The 18,908-nt window shown below is 42.6% G+C and overlaps 1 protein-coding gene across 1 annotated transcript in view; it reads left to right on the forward strand.

The window, feature by feature from the left end:
• Window positions 1–232: 232 nt before the first annotated feature.
• The window catches only part of LOC144891206 (uncharacterized), a 29,115-nt gene continuing 10,439 nt past the window's right edge, over window positions 233–18,908 (forward strand). Inside the window, exon 1 of the mRNA XM_078773580.1 lies at window positions 233–690. Within this exon, the coding sequence (XP_078629706.1) occupies window positions 644–690 (47 nt within the window). The 5' untranslated portion in view covers window positions 233–643. The remainder of the gene's footprint in view (window positions 691–18,908) is intronic.

Here is an 18,908-nt window from a genome sequence, read left to right on the forward strand (position 1 = left end):
GCTTCTTATGCCTCCTTGTGCTGCCTTTGGCTTTTTGGCGCGAATTAACACGAGGCAGGCCTGGCAGGTCGGGTCGGGACCGAATGAGGGCAGCGAAGAAGCTGACGGTAAGCACAAGCCGCCAATCAGGGCTCAAAGGGAGTGGCTGCGGCAATGCGTCACAGGGCGTGGTTGGAACGTTCGAGAGGGCTCAGGGCGTGGCAAATATAACCCGTCGCGCAAAGCCCCCAAGGACAGAGGAGTTCGTGGAGTTGAAGGAGCGCGGTCAGCAGTGGAGAGAGGACTCTCGAGTTGTTGGCATTTTGGAGAGCATCAAGCAGTTGGCATTGAAGAGCGCCGCAGAGTATAGAGTTACGAGATCGGAGAAAGACGCGCATGAACTGGGTAAAAGCGCTCATATTAAAGTGACAATCGGTTGAGCTTAAGGCCGAGCTTTTATTGCATTGGGTTACGTGAGTGATAGCGCGCTGGTGGCCCAACCGCGCTGGTGGCCCAACCGCGCTGAGAGACGCGTACATTTCCTTCCTGCCTCATCTGCTGCCTTTGTTCGAGGGACGCACTACAAGGATCCTTCCACCACCTGCTGGCCATCTTCGTGGGACGTTCTGGGACCGTGGCGAGCACGCCGGGCCGCCGTTCCTGGATGACCAAGGCAGCGCGAGAACAGGATCCTGCCTGCAATTTCCCTGTGTGAGTGCGAACAGGCCCGTGTCTGGGCTTTATAATAAGACTGCTTAAGTTCTGCTCTGTGTCTGCTTTCTACCAAATTGTACATAAGTGTAAATAATAATTAAAACTGTGTTCTTCCTTTGATTCTACCGCTTTTGTGATTTCCATCATTGACTAAGCGTGGTACGAATAGAATGACTCTAATCGGGGTCCAATATTAACGGTGACTGCATGGACCACATGGTACGCAATCCGCTCGGTGTACTCAAATTACACGTGGCTCATGCGAGGCTTGGTTCCCCGCTTCCGGGGCGGCACAGGTATTTAGGTACGAGCGAGACTTGGTCCCGAAACCCTACCTTGCGTTTGCCCGGAAGAGGCGTTTCAAGTCTCAGTTATGCCAGGCCCAGAAAGAACAAGGGGCTTAATCCCCCCCTTGGTAAGGGTAAGAAGGGCGGCGGAAAACCGTAACAATATATAATATATATATATATATATATATATATATATATATATATATATATGTATATGTATATACATATATATATATATAATATATATATATATATATATATATATATATATATATATAGATATATATAAATATATACAGTATATATATATATATATATATATATATATATATATATATATATATATATATATATATATATATATATATATATATATATATATATTGTTGCGATTTTGAGAACCCCTCACTTGTAAATAATAATTCTTGTAAATAATTCCCTGTAAATATCCCCATCTCCCAAAGGTCAAAGGTCGCACCCTAGTTAGGCCATATTGCAACACGTAGGACACCATAGGAACCTTCTTCAGTTATTTCATTAGTATGTGTTTCAGGTAAGGCTCTGTTTCCAATAGTTTGACTCTGCGTTGCATTAATCAAATAACCGAGGCCCCTTTTCAATTCTGTTCATTTTGCGGCTTAGCCTCCCTCCAAATTGGATTGCGCCTCTCTGCCAGACGCAGCGCTGGCTCCAAACGCCATTAACCACGCGGTCAAGCTGGAGAAAAAGGGGGAGGAGTTGTCGGAGCGAGGCGTGGCCCCCTCAACGTGCCACGAAGGGAGGAGCCGGTGAACCCTCGTGACCAATCAGGGCCGAGGCGTGTTCACTGGTAGGCGGACCTAAAAAGCATGCGGCTTGATATGCGAGCACGTTGTGGAAGTGTAACTCAGCGTAACTTATTAATTGGCACTGGTAACTTATTAATTAACCTGGTAACAAAGCAAATACATTTTACATGCAAACTCTGTGAAGGACGAGTTTGTAAATGAGTTAGGAATGTGCACGAACATGATAATCTCTTGAAACACCTGGTCACAGCCCCAGGCTGGAGCACCCCCCTATTGTTTGATAAATGGAACTCACAACAGGGGGGGCTAGCTGGCGCCAGGAAGGCGACCAGTAACGTCAGCGGAGAAGAGATTACGAGTTCAGCGGACAGAGGATTAAGTCGAGTTCGTCCATATAAACTAGAGCAAACGTGGAGTCGACAGTACTTGCTACGTGAAGCGCTGACCGAACGGGAGTGTCGGATGAACGAGAAGGACCAGCGAAAAGAGTTAACCTGATCCATTATATTATGCGGTATCATTTTGGTAATTGGATGAAGTGAATACAGTTTAATAAACTAGACCTTTTGTAACCTGTGTCCGGTCATTGGAGTCCTGTGAGTCCCCCACTACAAATTCCCTGACAATCTTGGAGGCACCGCTGACATCAACTGGACACAAACAAGTCTTTAAAAGGTGAGTGTGTCTTGTTTGGTCCAATATGATTTACGAACTTGGAAGTTATGGGTACATACATGGGGGAGCAGGTGGTCTGGGGCTTCTTTGCGCACCGATGCCGCGATATAGGTGGCGTGAGCCATCACGAATGGGATTTCGATAAACGACTGTAGCAATTTATTCGTTTTTTTTCTAAATGATTTCTGTAAATACGTATTTTTGCGCTGGTTATTAAAGGGCCTTGCTGTAACCTGGAAGCAGACGGAGCAAGTGTGCACCTTGCGACCGCTTGCTTCCAGGACGTGTAAGGCCGGTACACTCGTTTACCCACCCGCACACGGATAAAGTACTACTTTTTTTTTGCACTTGTTCGAAGCACTTGACTTGCTCGGCGCTCGGCGAGCGACAGGGAACCGGGAAACGGAATTATATTTATATATATATATATTTCCAATATGGTACACTGGCCACAACGATTTTAGCGATTATCCGAGTTTTTTTTTTTTTAACGATTTCTGTAAATACGTATTTTTCCTGCGCTGTGTAATTCTTCTGACACGCGCCACGAAGAAACGCACCACTGATGTGCATGAAGCGACTTGTTTGCCGGTTCGGTAAGGTCCGTCCGTACACGTGTACAAACGTGTACACCCGTTTTAAATAAATAATTTTTTTCAGTTTTCCCGCCATGCCTATAAATTCATGACAGACAACCCCCCCTCATGCCGGTCCAGAATTATGATGAAAGATGGCGATTGAGAAAAAAAATTGCATCAAATTTTGTCCAGGTCCATCAAGAAGCCTTTGAGACATGCTTCACGGTTGAATAAAAAACCACCGTTTAGAGTACTTCTTTTTTGTTCAAAGCACTCGACTTGGAGCCAGCGACTTGCTCGGCGGGGGATATAATTTTAGATATATATATAGTACGGGCATGCCCTAGTGAGAGATAATTACAGGAAATGGTGTTTGTGAGTAACAACCACCCTCTGGTCGAGGCTCATAGAAGGGGTGATGCTTACTGATTCGGCACGCTTACAATAGGTGTTAATGGTGGGATGTCAGAGGTTTTGGTGTGGGTTAATGTTCACACTGTTTTGGAAAATAATGCTCGATGCAACATGATCCTAAAAAAAGAACCCAGCCCTACATCGAAAGATCAGGAAGGGAAGGAATGGAAAATTTGTCAAGGTTTGAAATTAATCGGACAAGGGGGTCCCAAGGTATGGTCACCGTACTCGCAAGCCGTTCGCTTTGGCTCTGCGGATGGACCGAACCATTGCATGTAAATAGAAGGGGGGGGGTTCTGTGGTCGTTCGTTTTGGCTTTGCGAATGGACCAAACCATTCCATGTAAATAGGAGGGTGGTTCTGTGGTCGTTCGTTTTGGCTTTGCGAATGGACCAAACCATTCCATGCAAATAGGAGGGTGGTTCTGTGGTCGTTCGTTTTGGCTTTGCGAATGGACCAAACCATTCCATGTAAATAGGAGGGTGGTTCTGTGGTCGTTCGTTTTGGCTTTGCGAATGGACCAAACCATTCCATGCAAATAGGAGGGTGGTTCTGTGGTCGTTACTGCCACGTGGTTTCAAAGTTTTGTTGTTGTTGTTTGCACGCATGTTTTTTTTGCAAGCACGTACGGGCGAGCACGTACGTGCGGGCACGCGCTAGTATATATAAATTGAGGTAATATTAAGTTATGGAATTAATTGCTTTCAACAATGCAAAGGGTGACAAAATATGGGATTTTAATGGGATTTTTTTTAATGGGATATTGGTTTAGGAATGTTTAGAGGTCATTGCAATGTGATAATGACTTGTGACCATTTGTTGTTGGAACTTGTTGTTGGAACTTGTTGTTGGAACTTGCTGTTGGAACTTGTTGGAACTTGTTGTTGGAACTTGTTGTTGGAACTTGTTGTTGGAACTTGTTGTTGGAACTTGCTGTTGGAACTTGCTATTGGAACTTGTTGGAACTTGTTGTTGGAACTTGTTGTTGGAACTTGTTGTTGGAACTTGCTGTTGGAACTTGTTGGAACTTGTTGTTGGAACTTGTTGTTGGAACTTGTTGTTGGAACTTGTTGTTGGAACTTGCTGTTGGAACTTGCTGTTGGAACTTGTTGGAACTTGTTGTTGGAACTTGTTGTTGGAACTTGTTGTTGGAACTTGCTGTTGGAACTTGTTGTTGGAACTTGTTGGAACTTGTTGTTGGAACTTGCTGTTGGAACTTGCTGTTGGAACTTGTTGTTGGAACTTGTTGTTGGAACTTGTTGTTGGAACTTGCTGTTGGAACTTGCTGTTGGAACTTGTTGGAACTTGTTGTTGGAACTTGTTGTTGGAACTTGTTGTTGGAACTTGTTGTTGGAACTTGCTGTTGGAACTTGTTGTTGGAACTTGATGGAACTTGTTGTTGGAACTTGTTGTTGGAACTTGTTGTTGGAACTTGCTGTTGGAACTTGTTGGAACTTGTTGTTGGAACTTGTTGTTGGAACTTGTTGTTGGAACTTGCTGTTGGAACTTGTTGTTGGAACTTGTTGGAACTTGTTGTTGGAACTTGTTGTTGGAACTTGTTGGAACTTGTTGTTGGAACTTGTTGTTGGAACTTGTTGTTGGAACTTGTTGTTGGAACTTGTTGTTGGAACTTGTTGTTGGAACTTGCTGTTGGAACTTGCTATTGGAACTTGTTGGAACTTGTTGTTGGAACTTGTTGTTGGAACTTGTTGTTGGAACTTGCTGTTGGAACTTGTTGTTGGAACTTGATGGAACTTGTTGTTGGAACTTGTTGTTGGAACTTGTTGTTGGAACTTGCTGTTGGAACTTGTTGGAACTTGTTGTTGGAACTTGTTGTTGGAACTTGTTGTTGGAACTTGCTGTTGGAACTTGTTGTTGGAACTTGTTGGAACTTGTTGTTGGAACTTGTTGTTGGAACTTGCTGTTGGAACTTGTTGTTGGAACTTGTTGGAACTTGTTGTTGGAACTTGTTGTTGGAACTTGTTGTTGGAACTTGCTGTTGGAACTTGTTGTTGGAACTTGTTGTTGGAACTTGTTGTTGGAACTTGTTGTTGGAACTTGCTGTTGGAACTTGTTGTTGGAACTTGTTGTTGGAACTCATTGTTGGAACTTGCTGTTGGAACTTGTTGTTGGAACTTGCTGTTGGAACTTGTTGTTGGAACTTGCTGTTGGAACTTGTTGTTGGAACTTGCTGTTGGAACTTGTTGTTGGAACTTGTTGTTGGAACTTGTTGTTGGAACTTGTTGTTGGAACTTGCTGTTGGAACTTGTTGTTGGAACTTGTTGGAACTTGTTGTTGGAACTTGTTGTTGGAACTTGTTGTTGGAACTTGCTGTTGGAACTTGTTGTTGGAACTTGTTGTTGGAACTTGTTGTTGGAACTTGTTGTTGGAACTTGCTGTTGGAACTTGTTGTTGGAACTTGTTGTTGGAACTTGTTGTTGGAACTTGCTGTTGGAACTTGTTGTTGGAACTTGCTGTTGGAACTTGTTGTTGGAACTTGCTGTTGGAACTTGCTGTTGGAACTTGTTGTTGGAACTTGTTGTTGGAACTTGCTGTTGGAACTTGTTGTTGGAACTTGTTGGAACTTGTTGTTGGAACTTGCTGTTGGAACTTGCTGTTGGAACTTGTTGGAACTTGTTGTTGGAACTTGTTGGAACTTGTTGTTGGAACTTGTTGTTGGAACTTGTTGTTGGAACTTGCTGTTGGAACTTGTTGTTGGAACTTGTTGTTGGAATGTTTTGGGAACATTCAAATGTTGGGTTTTGCTAACGTTTCCACAACGTCGCCACAACGTTTCACTTTCGTTGTTGCAACGTTTTGCTCCAACGTTTTGGGGACATTCGAATGTCAAGTGAATCGAATGAGAATTCAGGAATTATTTCATTATTAACGATTAATGAAGTACTTATTTAATTAATTACATTTCTTATTACATTACAGTAATTACATTACAGTAATTACCTGAGGTAATTACAGTAATTACAGTTCCGGTAATTACAGTAATTACAGTAATCATTACAGTAATTGCAGTAATCTTATTACAGTAATTACATTACATTAACTCAGGCACCTTTTGAGTAAGGAAGCTGATATTTGGACATGACACTGACCAAGTGATGTGGCTGTCAAGGAAAATATTGATTTATTGATTAATCATTTAATAAATTAACTCGTTGATTTATAAATGACTTATTTAATTAAAATTCCTGAGAGACACATCTTCGGATGAAATACTTGCAGATTGGTTATGCTATGAGCCAATTGATTAAGGAAAATATTTTGTGATGGCCATATTGGCAATTTCGTGGCCATATTCGTGGCAACTCAGTTAGTGCCACTGCACCTTTAAAATGCATCCCTGCGTTCATTTTTCGATCGATTGAGTTGAAATTTTGAACAATCGGATCTGGACTGTCGCTGTTAACGACTCTAGCACGCACTCGTCCAATCAGGATGGAGCAGTATGGTCCCCGGATCATCACTGCCCGCAGTTTTTAATTAATTTTACTTTTTCTCTTGGTCATATAATTTTGAAGACATGCATATCATGATAGAGGAAATGTTTGTTCTGTTGAACGGAATAAATGTTGTTTATTTGTGTGGGGGTGTATTTTGTGTATTTTGGATATATTTTTCACGACTAATTCCAGTTACCATCCTGCAAAATTTGCTCGTTTGTTGGCCGAGTCGAAATTGCGTTGAGTTTCTATGGCATGCGCCACTAAAAGCGCTGTGTAATGGTTGAGCTCCCTTTATTTCGTTTTGGTCATGCGGATGAGCAAACAAAGTGACAAATGCTGCGGCTGGAGCAGTAAAAGCGATGTTTTTTAAAATGGAAACGATGTAATGAGTAATTAAAAGTGGGAGGGGGCAACACCACGCATACCTCTTTTAAGGTGTGTATAAACCCTGGAATATTTCAGCAATCAATACAATGCTGAAACTATGTAAGTTAAGTTAATGAGTAATTTAATGAGTAATTTAATGAGTAATTTAATGAGTAATTTAATGAGTAATTTAATGAGTAATTTAATGAGTAATTTAATAAGTAATTTAATGAGGAATTAAAAGTGGGAGGGGGCAACACCACGCATACCTCTTTTAAGGTGTGTATAAACCCTGGAATAAACGTGGGAGGGGACAACACCACGCATACCTCTTTTAAGGTGTGTATAAACCCTGGAATATTTCAGCAACCAATACGATGCTGAAATGATGTAATTTACTGTGTAAGAGGGTCGACCTTGGGTTTGTTTGGGTTTGTTGTTTATTTTTGTGGGTGTCTATTTTTGAGTATTTTGGATATATTTTCACGACTAATTCCAGTTATCGTCCTGCAAAAGGTCTGCTCGTTCTTTTCCTTTGAGTCGTAAATTCCTGTTGAACTCTCATTAAAAAGCGGAATTAAGTACGCTGTGTGATGATGGAGATCCTTGATGACGAATCAGGAATAGTGAATGAGCAGACAAATATCACGGATGGTACACCAGATAGGGAAAATGTAGATGAAACCCCTTTTGCTCAGGTGCTGTGTAGCGCTGCACAAAGATCCATATGAGCGGGGCCTGGGTGCTGTGTAATTAGTACACAAAGAACCAATTACTAGGGTGCTGAATAAACACAAAGATCCATTTTTGGAGCTGGTTCTCCCGGTGCTGTGATTTATTCAAAGAACCAAAATCTTGTAAGAATTAAGATATGATTTGTCGACATCATAAATACTTTAATATATGTAACGATTTTTGTAACGATCATCCTGCAAAAGGTCTGCTCGTTCTTTTCCTTTGAGTCGTAAAATCCTGTTGAATTCTCATTAGAATGCGGAATTAAGTACGCTGTGTGATGATGGAGATCCTTGATGACGAATCAGGAATAGTGAATGAGCAAACAAATATCACGGATGCTGCGGCTGGAGCAGGGGAAGCGATTTTTGAATTGTTCAGTGATTATTCGATATTGTTATGACTTATTGTCAATAGGTATACTAAGTGGCCATGAGGTAGCCTGTTGCTATGTACAGTTTTATTCTATTGTTGATTATACCACATAGCTGTGGTGATAAAGGAAATGTTCGTTTTAAATAGATGATTATGATAGGACCATGACTATAAAATCATGATGATTATTATGAATGATATCATAGGGTTCAAATGCAGAATGATTGCATGAACTTGGGAAAGAACTTTCAAGCCCTATGGGATAAATTGGGTGGTACAAGCGATGGAGTTATAAAATTTAGCATGATTAAAGGAATTTTACAGTCTTATTTCAGGAGTTTTACGAAATTTATATTGCCAAGAGATTTTGGATACTATTAAAAGAAAAAATGATGAGATATTTTTCCCAATGAACTTTAATATCTGCCATCCATTTTGGCTGTCTCACGAATGAAGGATGAGTTGCCTTTAGTGGTTGCAAAGAAAATTTGTGGAGACCAGGCAAAATGGGAAAATATGTCAGATATGACCCTAGGACAGGACGGTGATTCATCAATTGACATGAGGTACGAACCCGAGGTGACGACCGATGAAATTCGATCTCAGTCAATGGATGGACCTGTCCTGACATCATTGGGGAAAGGGCCTATGCAAAGAGACATCCAAAGTGATTAATTTGATTTATTGATGAATATTGATGAATTAATTGAAATTGAATAATTGATTGAATTGTCGATTGATTGAATCTAATTGATTGAATTTAAGTGAATAAATTTAACTGAATAAATTGAACTGAATAAATTGAATTGAATATATTGATTGTTTGATTGATGAAAATGCGGTCTCAAGAAAGAAGCTTTGATATCTTTGCGAGATATTATCAATGTGGAGACAACCTGGGAAAATTGAGCAAGGTGGTGAGTTTATATACAGATATATATGTGCGGTTACCATTGTGTGATTTCCCCGTCAACAGAGCGGACACCTGAGGATTCACCCATTTCATACTGACCCTCCGGCTCATCTGCAAATACTGATCTGTGAGATTGGATTGTGCAAAAGCCACGGCTGAGGGAGATTCTCTGGAAATCACCGTGCGAACAGGTGGAGAGATCCTTCCTGGAGGTACGAGTGAAGCTTTAGAGGAACCTGGAACAAGCTACAACACATCCAACGCTACTTTGATAAAAGGCAGAATGGGAAATGGAGCCTGCAAGAACACACAAGGACAACCAGAGATTCCACAAAAAGGTACTTGTACACATCATATGTACGACCGTTATGGTGCCGAAGCTATAAGGCAGGTCGAGAATTGGTATTTGTGGACAAAGGGACATGATGAGGAGTTTCCAAGAGATGGTACATTTGAGCGAAGTCGATTGGAAAGATTGGAACAAAGATTGAAAGCCAGGAAGAGACAGAATCTAACGGTAGACTGGCTTGCATTCCATCTTTGGGATGGTGAATCCAGACAACGGGAACAGCAAGAACGGATAACGGAACTAGAACTTAAAATAAAAAGGATACAGGATACAGTGGAGGAGACAAATGCACAACTGCCCTCGAAATTAGGAATGAAAGTCACAGTTGTCCCATCTGATTTCCAGTTGTCTCCCCAAAAAGGACGGTACAGAGAATTTTTTCGTGTTTCAGGAGATAACGAGAGATTGCAGTGGCAACTCAGGGATGTAGAGATGCAGCCCAGCAATACAAGTGCACAGGCGCACAGATCAGACAACGACAGAAACCGGTGTTTCGAGTGTGGAAAGATGGGACATTGGAGAAGAAGATGTCCGTATGTCAACAGGAAGACAAGGTCATGGGGCAAACCAAGATCAAGGGTACCAGTGCTTACCGGTACCTCAGACAATGATTAGGCCTTCATTGCTGCAAATCCCAAATGATGATTGGCCTCAACAGATTCGATTACTGGACAAACATGAACAACTGTCAATGATTCTTGTGTCTGAAAAGTTTTCAGAGCAAGAATGATTCATTTTCTTTTTGCTTGTTAACAAATTAATAATTAATTGATCAAATGCCAAAATTGGATCTTCTATTTTGGGCACAGCAATTTTAAATTTACAAAGTTTGGAACAATTGCGTTGCAATTGTTGGCAAACCAAGTAACAAGAGTCACATGATGATCAGGTGGGAATTTCGGACTATTGTTCCGCACGATTGATAGGTCAATGGTCGACTGACATGCAAATGGGTGTGTAGTCAAAATTTGGATAGATTATTGTGAAGGCAGAAAGGGTAATTTCAATGTGACATCATAAGGGTTTTCTAAGAATGGACTTTTGGTTTATTTGTCTATAAGCATTTTTAATTTGATTGACAAATTTTATGAAATTGAAATAAAATTGACACCCATCTGATCTGTAAATAATGGTTCCAACGCAAACAAATATGCATAATGCATGTGTGTGTGTGTTTTTGTGTATCAATCTTACAAGATTGTTGACACCGACAGTGTGCCTGTCTGGAAATGGATAGTTATATGTGGATGGGATTGGGATATGTGGATGGGATTGAATATCCAGAGAATCCGTAAAATAAAATAGAAATATAATTTGATTATGAACATTATCTCTTTTGTCAAGGGAAATGGAATATAAAAAATTTGATGTGCTGGGTTATGAGCAGCCATTAATTAATAGTAAAATTGTGAGTAATTTTGGGATTCCATTTTTGATAGAATGTATATGAGAATAACATCTATTTATGGATATGAGCTTCATAAAAGGAAATGAGGAAGTACAAAATCATCCAAATTTGGGAGAGGTCTTACACTGACTTCCCAGAATACTCTGCTCATGGATTTTATATATATAAACTTGAATTTTATCAGCATATAAATTGTGCTGTATGTATGGATGTGTTTTAGGCATAGATGATATGGGAAAAGAGTAAAGAAAATTTTGCTGGTTTGAACTATTGTGGGTTTTCAGTTCTGGAGTTTAAACAAAGTCACTGGTTAACAGATGAGAAAGGATAGTAAATAAATTATTCTCTGCTGGGCAAATTAAGTACGATATTACTAAGACTTATGAGAGCTATTGTTCCGCCTTACAGCAGTGGAAAATTATTGGAAAAAATTAGATCCAACATAATGAATCTATAAAAGAATGTGATAAGGATAATCTATCTATAATTCCAGCAATCTCTGTGTGTCTGTGTGTCTGTGTGTCTGTGTGTCTGTGTGTCTGTGTGTCTGTGTGTCTGTGACCGCTGTTTCTCGACAACCACGGGTCCGATATACTTGAAACTTGCCAGGTATATTGCTGGGGACCCGAGGATGTGCCTTTTCAAGGTTTGAAATTAATTGGACAAGTACTTACCGAGCTATGGCGATTTAGCCGTTCGCCGTTCGCTTTGGCGTTGCGAATGGACCAAACCATTCATGTAAATAGAGGGGGGGGGGGGGGGTTCTGTGGTCGTTCGCTTTGGCTTTGCGAATGGACCAAACCATTCATGTAAATAGAGGGGGGGGTTCTGTGGTCGTTCGCTTTGGCTTTGCGAATGGACCAAACCATTCATGTAAATAGAGGGGGGGGTTCTGTGGTCGTTGCGAATGGACCAAACCATTCACATCGAATCATCGAATCACATCGAATGGACCAAACCGTTCGCTTTGGACCAAACCATTGCATGTAAATAGAGGGGGGGGGTTCTGTGGTCGTTGCGAATGGACCAAACCATTCATGTAAATAGAGGGGGGGGGGGGTTCTGTGGTCGTTACTGCCACGTGGTTTCAAAGTTTTTTTTTGTTGTTGTTGTTTGCACGCATGTTTTTTTGCACCCACGTACGGGCACGCCCTAGGATGTTTACACACACACACCCCTACACAAATTTTTTTTTTTTTTTTTTTTTTGGCAAGGAACGGGCACCCACGTACGGGCACGTCCTAGCTTATATATAGTACGGGCATGCCCTAGTATCCTCAATTTGTACTAATTATTTGATTGTGGGTAAAGGAATTAAGTCATCGTAGTGGATTGTTAACAGCAGCCTGAAAATGTCCTGAGAGTGTGCATCCATGTAATCAGAAATCCCAGATGTGTTTTTTACAAACAACATTTTGGTAGAGGTCTTGTGTGGAACACTTCCTTGGTAGATAAAAAAAACGGTACTGCATGCTGGCAGCCACTTTTGCGGCCAGTTAGGCCAAACAAATTGAGAGGAAATTGTAGTTAAATACGTAAGTTACACATGGCTATTTGTAAAAAAAGGAAATTTGTTGAGATGGGAAACATTTTTCGAAGGTTTATTAAGGTGTTATAATATGACATGTGGCAAGGCAAACTATTGGATGGGAAAATTAGATCTGGCTATAGAATAAAGTTATTGACCCCTTGAAGTTAATCCTTCGAATCATTGTTTCACTGGCATTTTTGTTCAAATTGGAAATAGTTTGGTAGAGCTTTGGTTAAAACCTTTGGTTGCGGTATCTTGGAACGAATTGATAAACCATAGGAGATTGATAAGAATAGAAACAAATATGGACCCAAAATAGAAAGTTGGATTCATGCCTCTCATTGCAAGCAAACACATGGGGCTAAGGTGGACGATCCCACAGAAAATGAGGCTGCACCTAGCAGCCCAGCAGAACATTCAGTGGTAGAAAAATGATAGTCGTGATTTACAGTCATTTGAATTACATTTTAACACCCCTTGCATTGATAAACATTACATTTTCAACATGTGATATTCCTACTTGGAATAGTGACATTTATTTGCCTACATGACATACAATTATCTACTGATATTAATACAGCATGAGTGAAAAAAAAAAAATGTATCACAACTACACTCATGATCAGGGGATTGAGTTCAACCCCGGGAGATAGGGGGATCAGGGTAAGACAAATAATCTGATTATGTTACATATTAAGGGATTTTCTTTATTTACCTTTTAGGAAGCTTGTTAGTTTGGTATATAATGTTAAATGTCATCGACATATAACTATGTCATAGGTATGAACATATACAAGGAGTAGCAGACTTGTTTGTTGGTTTAGTAGTTATATTGGCAATTGTTTTAGTGGTGGCTTGCTTGAAAGCCTTAGTGACGGTGTGTTTGAATAAGGTAACCAACAACACGATGATAACGCATGAAGTGACAAATGAGGAAAGAAATGTGGAACCAGAAAAGGAAGACTTTTATGGCGACATAAATACTGAAATTAAAAGACTAAATCAAGTGATGTTGCAAATGAATACAGTAGAATTAAGATAATGGCATAACGACAATGTTATGAGTTGTGTCAATTACAATATCAATGAACTCATATCACCACGAGTGACACACTGTTAGGAAAAAAAAAAAAGAGGGAAAAGAAAAAGTGGAGAGGAATTATGGTAATAATACATTATGCTTAATTTGTTGGTTTGGGAAAATTGTTGTTGGGAATTAGGTATTCCCGTTTGTGATTGTAATCATATACAATGCTATTCTTAGATTAGTAATAAAATACATACCTGATTGAATATTATTTGTGTGACGCATATAAATGAATATAACGTTTGTGTTAAGGAAAAAACAACAAATTGTTGAATGTGAAACTGTCGGAAGATATACATGATTATGCTGATTTCATGGTAAGATGTACCCTATCTGATCCAGTGTGTGCGGAAAGCAGATTCAGATGTGACTGAGCATAAGGATAAGACGAGATCACAGTTTGGAGGGATTGCTAACGGAATTGGGAAGAAGGTCGAGAAAGAAAATTTGTGGCTAAAAAAATGAAGTTAATCGTGGCATACACCCTCTTTCTCAAAGAATGATGAAGACATTCTCCCGTGTAACTTGGAGATGAATGCTTACCTTCACCAAGGAAATTTATGTGACCATTTGCCTGGATCACACTGCAACATATGAAAGAAAGGCGATCACTTACTCTTGTTCGAAGGCTTCGAACATTCACCACATCAGAAGTTGCAGGACAACGACATTTTACCTGCAACCTCTGTGAAATGCGGGGACATATGTTATTACTTCACCAACGTCCGGGGAACCAGCATGGAGCTGCAAAAAACGGCTGTGCCCTTGTCACAACAGCTGTGCACGATTCTGCTGGTTGCTCCTGGTAAGGACCATGAATGACCTGAACACCATGGTCCCAACATCATTGTGGATGCATCCGGCATCCCTGTTCCACATCTTGCTGGCCAATCAACGTCACACCAATACTTGCTGCCCACTCACAATGAGGGAGGAGGCAAGTCGACTACAACTGGGTGAAGGCCGTGTTCAGGAATTACTATGGTTTACAGCAAAAAGTGGCAAGAATGCTACAAGGAGAGCAGGGTCAGCCTATGACTCCGCAATGTTACCACAACAGCGAAATCCTACACGAAGTAGTGCAGGAGCTATGAAGACATTAGGAGAAAATGTTTCATACCAGGATTCAAACACAAGTGATCAGCCCTTCCTTTCAAACAAAGTCAACATTTGTGTGGAGGAAAACGTTTTTTGCCAGATGGTGCAGATGCTTTACAAAACTTGAAAATGAAGTGAAATTGTTGTATCTTGGTGATGGTGAAGTGTTGTTTTGAAAATATATTTGTGATGCAAATGCAATAGATTGAACGATATGGAAGGAGTCAATGACCAACGAAATGTTTTGTGATTCTTGCAGGATGACGGTGTATGCCCAAGGGAATTTGATTACCAAAGTGATTGATTATTTACTTATACTTGTAATGATGTTTACTTGTAGTGATTGATTTATTTACTTATACTTGTAATGATGTTTACTTGTAGTGATTGATTATTTACTTATATTGATGTTTAGATTAATGGTTAATATAAACAAAAAACAAAAAGATGAGGGAATTGTGGAAGTGTAACTCAGCGTAACTTATTAATTGGCACTGGTAACTTATTAATTAACCTGGTAACAAAGCAAATACATTTTACATGCAAACTCTGTGAAGGACGAGTTTGTAAATGAGTTAGGAATGTGCACGAACATGATAATCTCTTGAAACACCTGGTCACAGCCCCAGGCTGGAGCACCCCCCTATTGTTTGATAAATGGAACTCACAACATTGGGGGCTAGCTGGCGCCAGGAAGGCGACCAGTAACGTCAGCGGAGAAGAGATTACGAGTTCAGCGGACAGAGGATTAAGTCGAGTTCGTCCATATAAACTAGAGCAAACGTGGAGTCGACAGTACTTGCTACGTGAAGCGCTGACCGAACGGGAGTGTCGGATGAACGAGAAGGACCAGCGAAAAGAGTTAACCTGATCCATTATATTATGCGGTATCATTTTGGTAATTGGATGAAGTGAATACAGTTTAATAAACTAGACCTTTTGTAACCTGTGTCCGGTCATTGGAGTCCTGTGAGTCCCCCACTACAAATTCCCTGACAACGTGATAAATGCACCCGTGTGGGACTACTTCAAGAGAGCCGCGGTGAGTCAAGAGCAGAGGAGAGCAGATCAGAAGACAGAGCCGCGGTGAGTCAAGAGGTTGCGAGGCAGAGCAGAGAAGAGAGCAGAGCAGAGCAGAGCTGCGGTGAGTCAAGAGCCGTGGAGAGAGCAGAGCAGAAGGGAGAGCCAAGGAGCCAAATAACTAGACCAAACACGAAGTTGAGTGAGAGAGTTGGTCCGCTCGCGCCGATAATACCGCGGCAATACCAACCGCGCTGCCTGCCGGGTTTCTCCGCGGAACCAAACCGTGGACCGGAGTGGAGCGTGAACCTGGAGCCGGACCTCAACGCCTGAACCATCTGCCTGGATTTGCCCCTCCTTCCTGCTATTCCCCTTTAGTGTACGTCTGTCTGTATTGTCCTGGGCGTGATATTTATGACTGTAAGCTTGCCCTGTGTCCTTTTGCTCTTCTTCTTCTATATGCCCTTCTTTCGTTTCCTCTTTTAGTAGTATAGTAATAAACCATATTTGTTCTTTCCTTACCTTTTGGTTTCCTCTCATCTGATCGCCTTTGTCTTTTCCCCATTGAGTTTACGTGGCACGATTAGAACCGCTCAGAATTGGGTTAGTCTTTTTGCTAACGGCCTGAGTCGCAGCTCGCTTCGCTCGGCATATCCATTAACGCTGCGGCTCGGGTGGGAGTTATCTCCTCGCTTTACGGCCAGGGGTAGCACTCAGGTATTTGGGACTTTTTTGACCAATCACCCTGGCTGCTCCCGGCCGGAAGTGACGTCATAATTTCCAGGACTGGGGGATCGGCCAGTGTAAAAGACAAGGGGATTAACCCCCCCTTGGTAAGGGGAGCGCCGACCCCCGGATCCACAACAATTGGTGTCAGGAGTGGGATTTGAAGCTCGAACCAATTTTTTATATCTGGAAAAATTTGGTCAAAATTACGAGCGGCCAAATTTTTTATTTAACATCCAAATTAAAGTCGTGCCATGGATACCCAAGGCGATCGGATGCCGGTGGGGGAAAATGAGGAGGTAGAGGAGGAGTTAGCGTCAACCCAGGACCCCAGGGAAGAGGTGGGAGAAATGGAAGAGGAGGTTGAAGAAGATGCAGTAGCGGGGGTTGCAGGCGCACAAAATGGCGGCACTTCACACGTGGCGGCGAGTGCCAAGCCCACGGGGCCAGGGGACTTCCAATTGTTTATGATACAAATGAGGGCCTATAAGGTAGATTCGGGGAGTAAGATGGATGCAATGAGGGAGGAAGCAAGGGGCAACACCAATAACTCAGAAAGCAAATTTGTGGAATTGAGAAATGACATGGGAAGCCAAATTGGGGGCCTAGAGGTCAAATTGGTAGGATTAGAAGGTAAATTAGGGGCCCGAGTGGAGGACGTGAGTAGCGAAATGAACGAGGGGTTAACGAGGGTGAAAAGCAAAATGAACACCCGGGAAAATCAAATGAAAAGAATGAAGGACGGGTTAGCGGGGTTTGTGGACAGAGTGGGTGGCCAGATAAAAACATTGGGGAGACCCATAGACCACAGATCGGGCGGAAAGGTTGCGGGGGTACGCGACGAGGTAGCGCGGTGTGAGGAGCGTGGGAAAAGCGACGATGAGCAAGGCATGGTCACGTGGACGGGTATAGAAATCGCGACCCGGGGTATGGGGAAGCCGGCGACCACCGAAGTAGAGAAAATTTTATTAGCGCCAGCAGTCGTCGAGGGGAAATAAAATAAAGAAAAAGAATTAATTCAAATTGGAAAATAAGTAGTCGAAATTGAAATTGTAGAGACGGCAGAGAGAGGAATTAAATCGGAGATTGAGATGGATTGCATGCAAAGTCTGTATTCGCATCGTGATGCCGTGCTTAACCCCAATGGAAGTTTGCAGGTGTTGGAGCGAAGAAGAAGAATCCCGAAGGTGAACCGGGTGATATATGGGGCTAAGAGATTTGGCGGGAAAGTGTTTAGCGCTAAAAGAATTTTCGCACGCTTGGGATTCCAGCATAACCCGGGCGTTTGTGGGATGTCCTTGGTGCGCTGTGTGAATGGCAATGGCGCGCGTGTGCGAATGGCGTCGAGGCGCGAGTGTGTTACCGAGTGCGAGCGTGAATGCACATCGGAGTGTGATAGTGGGAGTGATTGTGACATGGAGAGTGAGTTGGTTGTGGCGAGTGAGAAAGAATGCACACCTGGAATGGTTGAGCATGTGCGAGAATGCACACCTGAGTTGGTGGTGGAGCGCGTGATTGGGTGTGCGACAGGGGATTGCACAGCCATGAGTAGGTGTGCGCTGAATGGGTGGATGCAAGAGTGCACCCCCATGAGTGCTATGGAGTACGTAACGGGAGAGAGTGCACAAGACGGTGCACGAGAGAGGTGTGTTATGGAGTGTGCGAACAGCGAGTGGTGTGTAACAGAGAGTGCGGTGGTGGAATTGACGGAGTGTATGAGATGTATGAGTGTAGAACGGAACGCGTGGTGTGAGCATGCGAGGCGAGCATCGACGTTGACCGGGGCAGCGGTTAGGCCGACGTATAGCCGACACGAGCTCTCGGTCCGTGCCGGGCTTTGTGTGCAGTGGGAACCGGCGGGTGTCATAGCCGCGGCGGTTTGGGAAGAACCGCCGTGCGCGATCCGCGCCAGGCCCCGACTTGCACGGTCGAATCCGCGCTTTGCCAGGCAAAGTGATCGGCCTGGTTCGAGGGGAATGAGGAGGGTGAGGAGCAGCGCCCCCTTGTGGTGGCGGCGCTCCGGCCGGGCAAGGCTGGGCCATCACGCTTGGGAGCGCAAGGCCTTGCGCCGGGATGGTGCTTGGAGCCTTGGCCCGACAAAACCTCCTCCCCTGAATCCGAATGCCGGATGGACCCAACCTGCAGGAGACCAAACCACCCGAATCCATTGCTCGGCTTTGCGAAGCCGAGTTTTGATGATGTAATGACGCACCGAGGGGCTCAAGTGTAGTGGACTGTGATGGCGATAGTGATGATGGCAAATGGTATATGATGTAGTGATGGATGGTAGTTTTACCATTCACATTACTCATCCTTGGGGCAGAGGAGCTACAGGGTTTATGGGGTTATGGCTGTGTAAACTAGCCCAGGAGGGTTAGGTTATTGATAGGAGTTAGAAAGA

Source organism: Myxine glutinosa, chromosome 3 (assembly GCF_964187855.1).
Source record: "Myxine glutinosa chromosome 3, kmMyxGlut1.1, whole genome shotgun sequence".
Lineage (NCBI taxonomy): Eukaryota > Metazoa > Chordata > Myxini > Myxiniformes > Myxinidae > Myxine > Myxine glutinosa.